The sequence below is a fragment of the Astyanax mexicanus genome, chromosome 1 (assembly GCF_023375975.1).
Source record: "Astyanax mexicanus isolate ESR-SI-001 chromosome 1, AstMex3_surface, whole genome shotgun sequence".
Classification (NCBI taxonomy): domain Eukaryota; kingdom Metazoa; phylum Chordata; class Actinopteri; order Characiformes; family Acestrorhamphidae; genus Astyanax; species Astyanax mexicanus.
The window spans coordinates 124,877,483-124,890,277 of NC_064408.1; the positions used below are offsets into that span (position 1 = coordinate 124,877,483).

The 12,795-nt window shown below is 36.8% G+C and overlaps 2 protein-coding genes and 1 long non-coding RNA gene across 12 annotated transcripts in view; 2 read left to right on the forward strand and 1 right to left on the reverse strand.

The window, feature by feature from the left end:
* The window catches only part of LOC125780488 (NACHT, LRR and PYD domains-containing protein 12-like), a 543,312-nt gene extending 536,986 nt beyond the window's left edge, over positions 1–6,326 (forward strand). For both annotated transcript variants that reach the window (XM_049468296.1, XM_049468295.1), the window contains exon 13: positions 5,237–6,326. In XM_049468296.1, coding sequence (XP_049324253.1) covers positions 5,237–5,919 — 683 coding nt within the window. In that variant the 3' untranslated portion in view covers positions 5,920–6,326. The remainder of the gene's footprint in view (positions 1–5,236) is intronic.
* Positions 1–12,795, reverse strand: part of LOC125784807 (uncharacterized) — a 189,483-nt gene that overhangs the window by 149,740 nt on the left and 26,948 nt on the right. The window lies entirely within an intron of this gene.
* The window catches only part of LOC125784528 (NACHT, LRR and PYD domains-containing protein 12-like), a 207,534-nt gene that overhangs the window by 54,416 nt on the left and 140,323 nt on the right, over positions 1–12,795 (forward strand). The window lies entirely within an intron of this gene.

A 12,795-nucleotide genomic window follows, 5' to 3' on the forward strand; every position in this document is an offset into this window, starting at 1 on the left:
ATGGTTTTGTTTGTAAATGCCTAGTAACTTAGATTTCCTTGTTTCAGTTACTCAAATTACCAGGTCAGGTGAACAAAATGTAGTTGCATTTTTTACAGTGCAGGAACTAAGCAGTAACTAATTAATAGTGCTGCATTAACACCTCAATATTTTCTATTAACTACCAGGGAGTACTGAATAATTACTCAGTAGATAGTACTGAACTAATGATTATAGTAGTTCACTATTAACTTCACAATAATTACTGAGACTTACATATCTCCCAGAGAACTACTTACTAATTATGTCTCCTTTATAATAACTATTCATTAATTACTGCTCAAATCAACATTAACTACTGAAAACCCTTACATCCCACCTGGGGAACTATAGATCTAAATCAGTCTACACAAACAATTATTTGATCAGTGGTGATATTAAAGGCATATTTGAGTGACACCATTTGTAGTAGTAGTAACCTTAATTACCTTATTATCATCATTATCTTCCAAATATTAGCAACATATAGTAAAATACTACAGTGTGTCGTAATCTGCTTAAACCCCATTTTTAAAAGAAAAAAATAATAAATAACGTAATATTATTACATAGTAGACATTATTTATGTTCTCCAGAAGACTCTAAGACTGACTGTACTCAATTTTGTTTTAATGATCACTGCTTTAATTTTCAGCACCAACCTTATAAACGTTCATCTTTAGCCTTGCAGTCTCACAGACTTTTAGTGCCCATTATTAGGGTAATTACGGTAATTCCACAGCGCCGGACCGCTAGCCTCTATCAGTGTGTTTATCTGCTGCTGCAGGTTATTCTATCAGTGGTGATATTAAAGTCAGTGACACCACTTATCATATATTAACCTTACTTACCTTAGTATGCTTAATATCTTCCAAATGTTAGACACACTGAAATGTGCAGTAGTCTGCTTAACCCCCATTTTTGTAATATTCTGTCAGTGTGTTACAGGTGTTTATTCTAAACCTGTGCTCTTCTTCAGTCCTCCTGGAGATGTGCTCAGTAGAAGTGATGGCTCACATACAGCTTTACTGTAGGCTGTGTCCTACATCCTTATTCTGGGGGAAATCATGTTTAAATGAATAAATATTTGTGTTAGATAACGGACTAGGCATCCCTGTGTTCTTCATAGATAATTAATAAGGGGTCCCTGTCTTCTTTTTTCGGGAGTTAACAGCAGCACATGGTAACCCATTACTAATGACTGAGCAGTTACTGTGTTCTTCTTTAGGAGTTACTGCAAATCATACCACAGTATTATAAAGTGAGAAACATGTTAACTAATTACTAATTAGTGAGGAGTTACTGTGTTCTTCTTTAGGAGTTACTGCAAATCATACCACAGTATTATAAAGTGAGAAACATGTTAACTAATTACTAATTAGTGAGGAGTTACTGTGTTCTTCTTTAGGAGTTACTGTAAATCATACCACAGTATTATAAAGTGAGAAACATGTTAACTAATTAGTGAGGAGTTACTGTGTTCTTCTTTAGGAGTTACTGTAGATCATACCACAGTATTATAAAGTGAGAAACATGTTAACTAATTACTAATTACTGAGGAGTTACTGTGTTCTTCTTTAGGAGTTACTGCAAATCATGTCATAGTATTATAAAGGGAAATATACATTAATAATAATAATAATAACACACATTTAACCTAGTTAACTAACACACACACACACACACATGTAAACTAGCTAACACAATTAACCTAGCTAACACACACACATTTCCCCTAGCTAACTTAGCTTGCTAACTAACCCACACATAAGTTAACTTAGCTAGCAAACAAACACACATAACCTAGCTAACTAACACACATTTAAACTAGCTAACTAACACACACATAACCTAACTTAGCTGGCTAACGCTAACTACACACACAACTTAGCTAACTTAGCTAGCTAACACACATCCTAAAGCTGGTTAACAACCCACAAAGAGTCCTCCTCTGATCCGGGGGTAAAATAAGCTGGAAAAGATCTCAATATCTTGATTACCAGTTTATTTTCAATCAAATACAGAAATATGAAAGCAGCAGATTCTCTCCTAATCCTCCTCCGGCAGCAGCAGCAGCAGCAGAGAATTTACACGAAGGACCTGGAGAGCTGCGTCCGCTGTGAAATTACCGTAATTACCCTAATAATGCGCAGTTAAATAAATCTCTGTGAGACTGCAAACGCTGAAGATGCACTTTTATAAGGCTGATACCTCATATTAAAGCAATGATTGTTACATTATTACAGTCTTACAGTCATTCTTAGAGTCTTAGATGCCTTCTGGAGAACTTTAATTAATGTATCCTATGCAATAATATTACGTTACAATTTCAAAATTGATGGTTAAGCAGAGTAATACACACTGAAGTATTTTACTATATGTTGCTAATATTTGGAAGGAACTGAGGATAATAAGGTAATTAAGGTTACCACTACTACAAATGGTGTCACTTGCTTAATTTAGCTTTGCCTTCAATTATTATGCATTTAACTCAAATATGCCTGATTTAGATCTATAGTTCCCCAGGTGGGATGTAAGGGTTTTCAGTAATTAATGTTGATTTGAGCAGTAATTAATGAATAGTTATTATAAAGGAGACATAATTAGTAAGTAGTTCTCTGGGAGATATGGAAGTCTCAGTAATTATTGTGGAGTTAATAGTGAACTACTATAATCATTAGTTCAGTACTATTTACTGAGTAATTATTCAGTACTCCCTGGTAGTTAATAGAAAATATTTAGGTGTTAATGCAGCACTATTAATTAGTTACTGATTAGTTCCTGCTTAATTACCTATTAACTATGGAACAGTATTATAAAGTGTTACCACACAAACATACACACTTACATAAACAAACATTCACACAAACACACTCACATAAACACACATACATAACTCACAAACACACTCACAAACATACACACACACAAACACACACTCACAAAGCACACAAACATACACAAACGCACAAATACACACACAAACATATACGCACACACTCACACAAACATACACACACAAAAACACACATGCACACAAACACTCACACAAAAACATACACACAAGCATACACATAAATAAAACCCATTCACACAAACACACACACTTACACAAACACACACTCACACAAACATACACACACTCACACAAACACCCACTCACACAAATGTCACGGCCTCGTTTAAAATGGGCCAAAATATCCCTTAACCCAATTTAAAAACCTATACACCTTGGGGGTCAGTAAAGCCAACAGTAATACACTGAAGAGGGTATACGTTTCACAATCATTTATTGAACAATGGAAAATAAGATCTACTTAAAAGAGATTAATAAATAGGTTTTTTGTAGAACTCCAAAAGTCCGTGCAGAAGTCCATAACCTTGTCAGCAGCTCAAGGAGGGAAGAAAGCCGCTCCGTTTCCTACAGACAGCAACTTGTTCAGAACTGACTCAGAATAGAAACTTAACTTTGTGGAAGGGTGAGTCGAATCCACACCCTTCCCCCAGCCAACACAGCCTCACCGATTCACCTTCTCGATCAGTGATTCAACCAGCGGCCACTCGATTCCTTCGAATCCCAGTTCAGTCAGCGCGAGTCATTCCCAGTCAGCGCTCCGCTTCTCCACTGCCGTGTGTTTGGTGAGAGCTGTCACTCCCCGATCTGTACCCCCTGCCCGATTTGTGCCGCGCATGCGCACTGCACACTGAGCAGGGGGCGCAGATCGGGCAGCCACGGCTGTCAACAGTTGTCGGCGCTGTGAGATCACTGATCAAGCTTAACTTCCGTTTTCTGAATTCTAGATAGACAGATAGGTGTTTAAAATAATTAAAAATCGAAAATAATCTGTTAAAATGTGTGAGCCTGCGGTGTTTTTATTTATTTTTTGTTACATATACCAAGTCTGTAAATTACTTCACATTTTATTAGGTTATCTTTCTGTAATCTAGATAGAGTGCAAGATAAATTACAAACACAATACAAACATCAACCACAAAATAATTCATAATTATTATTAATGATTAATTCATAATTATTAATAATGTTCTTTGTCCTTGCAGTTGATATATAAACTGTGCATTTTACACTGTGTCAATTTAGTATTAACGGGTGTGTAAGACAAGAATTTATGTATAAAAAAATAAAATTATTTTTATTCTTAAAATACACAGCAAATTATTATAAATAACAGGTACAACACATTCATCAAAATATCAGTTTATTTTACTCTCAGAAAAAGCATGAGAGCGAACCCATATCTCTCTCAACACACACACACACACACACGCACACACACACTTTCCTTGCCCATTCCTTCGTTGGAGGATGGCGTGAATGCTGAATTTAACGAAAATGTACTCTGCACAGCTCTGTAAAACTTAAAATCCTTAATTTTGACACCACAGTGTACGAGCTGTTTGCGACAGTGTGGGCGGAAGTACACCTAGGCATTACCTACCCGATCTGTGCCCCTGCTCATCTCGCTCAGTTTGCAGTGCGCATGCGTGCGCATGCGCGGCACAAATCGTGCAGGGGGCACAGATCGGGTAGTGACAAGAGCCCCCAACCGCGTCCGCGTGCGGCGTCCCTGGTCCTGCACTTCCACTCTCCCGATGGGCTAGTGTGAGCCCGTTAAATAGTTCCGCTCAAGTTCACAAGCCGCAGCTGAGCCACATTTAAATCAGAGTCTTTGCTGCGGCAGCCCAACAAAATAAAAGTCCATAAAATAAAAACACAATGAATTAAAAGTCACCTTAAAAACATTAATTTGGCACCCGTGACACAAACACACACTCACACAAACTAACACACACTTACACAAACACACACTCACACAAACATACACACACTTACACAAACATACCCACACTCACAGACACACACACTCACACAAATACACACTCACAAACACACATTCACACACACTCACACACACTCACACAAACACCCACTCGCACAAACACACACTTACACAAACACACACTCACAAACATACACACACTCACACAAATGCACACTCACAAACACACATTAACACACACACTCACACAAACTCACACACACTTACACAAACACACATTCACACAAACTCACACACACACACAAACATACACTCACAAACATACACACACTCAAAACATACACACACAAACACACACATAAACACTCTCTCTCTCTCTGTATCAGTGCAGTGTGTGTAATGTGTGTTCTTGTTTTCAGACGGCTGTGATTTCACACTGGATCCAAACACAGTAAACCCTGAGCTCTCTCTGAGTGAGGAGAACAGGAGGGTGGTGAGAGGAGAGAAGCTGCAGGCGTATCCTGATCATCCAGAGAGGTTTGATTGGTATCCGCAGGTTCTGAGTAGAGAGGAAGTTACTGGACGCTGTTACTGGGAGGCTGAATGGAGAGGAGAGAGAGGAGCTGTCATAGCTCTGAGTTATAAAACCATCAGCAGGAAAGGAGGAAGATCAGACTGTCGGTTTGGACGGAATATAAACTCCTGGTGTCTGAGCTGCTCTAATAAAAGATACTCTGTTCATCACAATAATAACAGAACTGAACTCCCCCCTCCTCCCTCCGGCTGTAGGAGAGTAGGAGTGTATGTGGACTGTCCCGCCGGCACTCTGTCCTTCTACAGAGTCTCCACTGATACACCCTCACACACTCTCACACCCTCACACACACCCTCACACACTCTCACACACTTACACACACCCTCACACACTCTCACACACTTACACACACCCTCACACACTCTCACACACTTACACACACCCTCACACACACCCTCACACACTCTCACACACTTACACACATTCTACACCACCTTCACTCAGCCCCTCTATGCAGGGATTGTGGTTGGTTCTGGCTCCTCAGTGACTCTGAGTAAAATAGAGTAACCCTGTGTGTAACAGTGTGTGTGTGTGTGTGTGTGTGTGTGTGTGTGTATGTGTGTATGTGTGTGTGTGTGTGTGTGTGTGTGTGTGTGTGTGTGTTGGGGAGCTGTATAAATCATTTCTATTCCAGACTAAAGACTTGAATCAAACTGATTCATCAATCTACAGTTTATCACACTGTTTATGATTACTGTAATAAAATGTATTTCTTTATTCCTGTAATTCATATTGTTATTTTTGTTGATTATTTCGTGTCATTTTATAATTTATAATCACAGAGCTTCTGTTACTGTTATACTGTTTACCATTTGTATGTGTTTCTTTATTCCTGTATTTCAGATTATTATTCTGTTTCTTTTACCTTATTTTTGAGTTTATTATTATATAATAAATAAAAACATTAACATCAACTCTTGTTTTTTTATTTATTGTTAAATTGTTAAACTAAAAATATATTTTTAAAAGCCATTTATGTAGTAATTTACATAGTAGTAATTTTACGTAATTGATGAAATAGTTTAAATGGCTTAAATAGCTTATCTTCATAAAAATAGCTTATGTGTAAATTATTTATTCAGTTATATTTTAAAATTATATTTTAACTAGTAGTGTTAATCAGTTACAAATGTTTCATTATGGATATTTAAATGTAAATAAGAGTAACTAATACAGTCGCATCAATTGCTTAAAAAAATATTGTATTACTATATTCTTTGAATTATTATTATTATAAATCTTATAATTATAAATTATAAAATCTATAATTATCATTATAAATAAGCTCTGTCTTCAGGAGTCTCTTAAAGAATCTCTCACTATCTTTAAGAGACTCCTGAAGACAGAGCTCTTCAAAGAGCACTTACTCTCCTAACACCTCTAACTAACTACCTTCCACTACCAGATCAGGAGCGTCCCTCTCTATCTTTAATAAACTCCTGAAGACAGAGCTCTTCAAAGAGTACTTACTCTCCTAACACCTCTAACTAACTACCTTCCACTACCAGATCAGGAGAATCTCTCACTATCTTTAATAAACTCCTGAAGACTGAGCTCTTCAAAGAGCACTTACTCTCCTAACACCTCTAACTAACTACCTTCTACTACCAGATCAGGAGAATCTCTCACTATCTTTAATAAACTCCTGAAGACAGAGCTCTTCAAAGAGCGCTTACTCTCCTAACACCTCTAACTAACTACCTTCCATTACCACATCAGGAGAATCTCTCACTATCTTTAATAAACTCCTGAAGACAGAGCTCTTCAAAGAGCACTTACTCTCCTAACACCTCTAACTAACTACCTTCCACTACCAGATCAGGAGCATCTCTCACTATCTTTAATAAACTCCTGAAACAGAGCTCTTCAAAGAGCACCTACTCTCCTAACACCTCTAACTAACTACCTTCTACTACCAGATCAGGAGAATCTCTCACTATCTTTAATAAACTCCTGAAGACAGAGCTCTTCAAAGAGCTCTTACTCTCCTAACACCTCTAACTAACTACCTTCTACTACCAGATCAGGAGAATCTCTCACTATCTTTAATAAACTCCTGAAGACTGAGCTCTTCAAAGAGCACGTACTCTCCTAACACCTCTAACTAACTACCTTCTACTACCAGATCAGGAGAATCCCTCACTATCTTTAATAAACTCCTGAAGACAGAGTACTTCAAACAGCACTTACTCTCCTAACACCTCTAACTAACTACTTCTAACCTCATTTCCTTCTTCCCCTCCTTCACTTCTCTATCCCTTTATTTCCCTTCGACCTCCTTTAAGCCCTATATAAAATGGTTTATCTTAATTCCTATTACTTTTGTACTTGACTATTGTAAGTCGCTTTGGACAAAAGCGTCTGCCAAATGTAATGTAATGTAATGTAATGTAAAATCATATTTTAAAAATGTAAAAAAAGATGAAATGCTGGTATTTCCCTGTATTTTGGAGAGGCAGACCAAAATAATAGTTTAGTGTTGTTTGCCTGTTAATGTTTATAACTCCACTATCCACTATTAAATGAAAAGGCTATTAAATTATAAAAAAGAACAATTATTACTGTGGATTTTTATCATAATGGCCTTGTGAACATTGCATGCAACAAAATACAGTTGCAAGAAAAAGTATGTGAACCCTTTGGGATTACTTGGATTTCTGCATAAATTGGTCATTAAACAAACACAGTCTGTTTAAACTAAAACCACACAAAAAATATATGTTTGCAAAGTTTTATTGAACACAACACACACCACGCAGCGACACAAACAAATCCATGGAGGCAGGCGAGAGAAGCGTGTTTTTGTAGCAGAGGATTGAGAAGCTTCTGTTAATGAGGTACAACCATTGGTTTACTCACCCAAATCCACTGTTTCACTCTTAACATGTGATTATAAATTAAAATACACAGGATGTCAGACTAGACCATATACATGGTTTTGTTTTGTAAAACCACTCCTTGCTGCCCTGCTGAGAACAACAGCTTCAATGTTCAGATTTATAGTGTTAAATATTTCAAGCCAGGAAAGACTTTCTTTATTATATATTTTATTTATATAGGGAAATCAAGAAAAAAACATATTTTATTATACTATATTTATTATATAATTTATTATTATATTTATGTTGAGAGATTGTCTTTTATTTTTATAAAAAAACGTTTTTTTCAGAAAATAGTCTAGAGATACATTGGTGCTGTTAAAAATGCATTTCCAATAAAGGGAGTATTGGCAAAACTGGTTATAATGTTTATGTTAAGGCTGCCTGTATGTCTACCTGTCTATCTGTCTGTGTGCCTGCCTGTGTGTCTTTCTGTCTGTCTGCTTGCCTGTATGTCTGCCTATATGTCTGTCTATCTGTCTGTCTGCCTGCCTGTATGTCTGCTTGTCTGTCTGTCTCTTTGCCAGCTGTTATTTTAATATATCTGTTTTAAACTATTATTATTTTTGTATTGACTCTGTCGCCCCCTGGAGGTGTAAGCGCGCGCTGCAGCCGTTACCCTGGGCAACAGTTTAACAACACTGCAGTGCTGGAGTTGACGGAGCTGCAGTAAATAAACAGAGGTGCGTACAGACCCAACAGACTGTCTAATATTACAGAAATATTCATATTTACAGAAATTACAGACTCTAATAACCAGTAAAACAACTCTAAACTGCAGCGTGTTACACTCTCTTCCTCTCTGTTACACTTCATTTACTGTAAAACTGAACACTGTAGTCCACTTTTGCAACAGACACATTTCTTAATTTTTTAATTTCCCTCAATATAAATGTAGACTGTGTTATTATGTAGTTTATTGTTTATTGTGAATACACATATTGACAGCTTTCATTCTTTTACACTTGTTTGTGTATTTACTGTTATTGTGTAGTCATTTCCATTGAAGCTACAATGTAGAAAATAAATAAAATAAAGAAACTGAGAGAGAAACAGTGAATGAGAAGGTGGGTCTAAACTTTTGAAGTTGAAAGTTAAACTCATCCAACCTTTCTCTTTTCAGGAAAGCAGATTGAGTGGAGATGCCTAAATTTTGTGAACTGGGAGCCGAGTCTTCACCTCTTTCAGACAGTCGTTTACCACCTGATCCTCCCGGTCTAATAGCCAACAGATACGTCGTCCAGCAGAGCCTGGGGAGGGGCAGCTTCGGCACTGTGTTTCTCATTAACGACACTAAAGCAGCTCCGGGAGAAAAACTGTGAGTCTTACCTGATATACAGTACTTTACAGTACTCTACTGTACTCTACAGTACTCTACAGCACACTACAGTACTTTACATTACTCTACACTAAAATACAGTACTCTAAAACTCAGTACACTACACTACAGTACTCTACATTACAATACAGTACTTTACAATACACTACACTACAATACAGTGCACTACACTACAGTACACTACATTACAATACAGTACTTTACGATACACTACACTATAATACAGTGCACTACACTACAGTACACTACATTACAATACAGTACTTTACAATACACTACACTATAATAAAGTGCACTACACTACATTACACTACATTACACTACAGTACTAATACACTACAGTACAATACAGTATTTTACAGTACAATACAGTACAGTACATTACTCTACACTACTCTACAATACAGTACACTACACTACAGTACACTGCATTACACTACAGTACTAATACACTACAGTACAATACAGTACACTACATTACACTACTATACACTACACTACAATACATTACACTACAATACAGTACACTACACTACGGTACTCTAAAGTACACTACATTACTCTACACTACACTACAGTACACTACAATACAGTACTGTACAGTACACTACATTACTCTACACTACTATACACTACACTATAATAAAGTGCACTACACTACAGTACACTACATTACACTACAGTACTAATACACTACAGTACAATACAGTATTTTACAGTACAATACAGTAGAGTACATTACACTACTATACACTACACTACAATACACTACACTACAATACAGTACACTACACTACGGTACTCTAAAGCAGTGTTTCTCAACCTTTTTTCTATCACGTCACCCTTTAAATATATGCGAGATGTCAAGGCACCCCAGTTTACTGGTTACGGTGCTGGCGCAGTACTTCAGGTGAGAAGGGGGGGGGGGGGGGGGGGGGGATGCTGTTGCAGTACTTCAGGTGAGAACGGGGGGGGGGGGGGGTGCTGGCGCAGTACTTCAGGTGAGAACGGGGGGTGTTGCTGGCGGAATATGAAATAAAATAGCGCGTCACAATTAGCGCGATTAGTGCTGCCTGTGATTTGGGACACACCCCGACACGAGCTGACTCTGGAAAGGAAATATGCACGTGAGGCGCAATATTTTGACGGCACCCCCGATGAAGCCAGACGGCACCCCAGGGTGCCGCGGCACCCTGGTTGAGAAACACTGCTCTAAAGTACACTACATTACTCTACACTACACTACAGTACACTACAATACAGTACTGTACAGTGCACTACATTACTCTACACTACTATACACTACACTATAATACAGTACAGTACACTACAGTACACTACATTACAATACAGTACTTTACAATACACTACACTACTATACAGTGCACTACACTACAGTACACTACATTACACTAAAGTACAATACAGTACACTACACTACAGTACAATACAGTATTCTACAGTACAATCCAGGACACTACACTACAATATAGTACACTACACTATAATACAGTAATCTACAGTACTCTACACTACTGTACACTACACTAAAATACTCTACACTGCTGTACTGTACAGTACACTACAGTACTCTACATTACTCTACAGTACACTACAGTACATTACACTACAGTACTCTTCACTACAATACAGTACACTACAGAACTCAACAGTACTCTACACTACAGTATCTACAGTACATTACACTACAATACAGTATATTACACGACAGTACTATACACTACAATACAGTACACTACAATACTCTACAGTACACTGCATTCATCTACACTAAAGTACTCTACAATACATTACACTAACACTACAATACATTACTCTTTAATGCAGTACACTACAGTACAGTACAGTACTCTACAGTACAGTACTCTACAGTACTCTACAGTACAGTACAGTACTCTACAGTACAGTACAGTACTCTACAGTACTCTACAGTACAGTACAGTACTCTACAGTACAGTACAGTACTCTACAGTACAGTAATCTACAGTACAGTACAGTACTCTACAGTACACTACACTACAATACACTACACTACTGTACACTACACTATGCTAAACTACACTGCACTACAGCAGTCAGCACATTTGCCAAGTCATGGGACACTATACTAGTTTCTAGTTTCTGACATTAGTCTTGTTGTTCTATGTGTAAATAAGTTGTTTGCAGTGACTTTAAATTGGTTGTTTTGCTCTTTTTAAACTAATAATTTTTAGACCCCATATCAAACAGTTACTGTATGTATAAAAATTACATGTATTGTGGAGAAACATTTTACATTAAAGCTAGGATCACACATCATGAAGTGCAACATGGGGAGCAGTTTGAACTCTTTGTATTTGTAAAAAAAAAAAATAATAATAATATATATTTAATTTAATAAAACAAGTTAAATTGATTTATGTCCAGCATTGCAGTGGTTCAATGTACAAGTGCATATACATGTAAATGAAGAAGATTTAGTTTAAAACTACAGAAACAGTATTATTATTATTACTATAGCTTTGTATATTTAGCTGTATGCTTAATTTACAGCTAATTATTGTAATTTTTAATATAGATTAATATATTTGCATTCATGAATTGTATGCATTTATAGCAGGGGGTCCCTTGAGATTAAAATCTCCTTTTTGAAGGCAGCTAGACTAAACTTCACATTTCCAGTTAAAGACAATTGTAAAAATGTGTTTACATAAACATGAAAGTACAAAACAGAGAGAGGATGCAGATGATTGCTACACCTAATATTATTGAAATAATGTAGTACATTTTCTGTAAAAAAAAAAAAAAGAAATAAATGTAATTTATGTCATTACTTCAAATTGATAAAGTTGAGTTGTGAAATTATAGGTAATGTATGTAGTTTACTTTTACAGAGATGTGTTTGTATACAAATAAAAGGAATATACAGTACTTTTACAAATTGCAGTAGGTCGAGTTCGTACACTTGTGAATGGAGCCTCAGGGGGGCGGTGTTGCTCTTTGGATGCTAGATTAACTTTCTCTCATAGTTTAGACTGAAGTGTGGAGGAATCCTCTGCTAATTTCTATTATAACTTTTAAAACAGAGAAATACAGTAATTGAATGCATGCTTTTGAGTCAATAACCCATCTTATAACTGTGTGCATTAAAACAGAACAATTAAC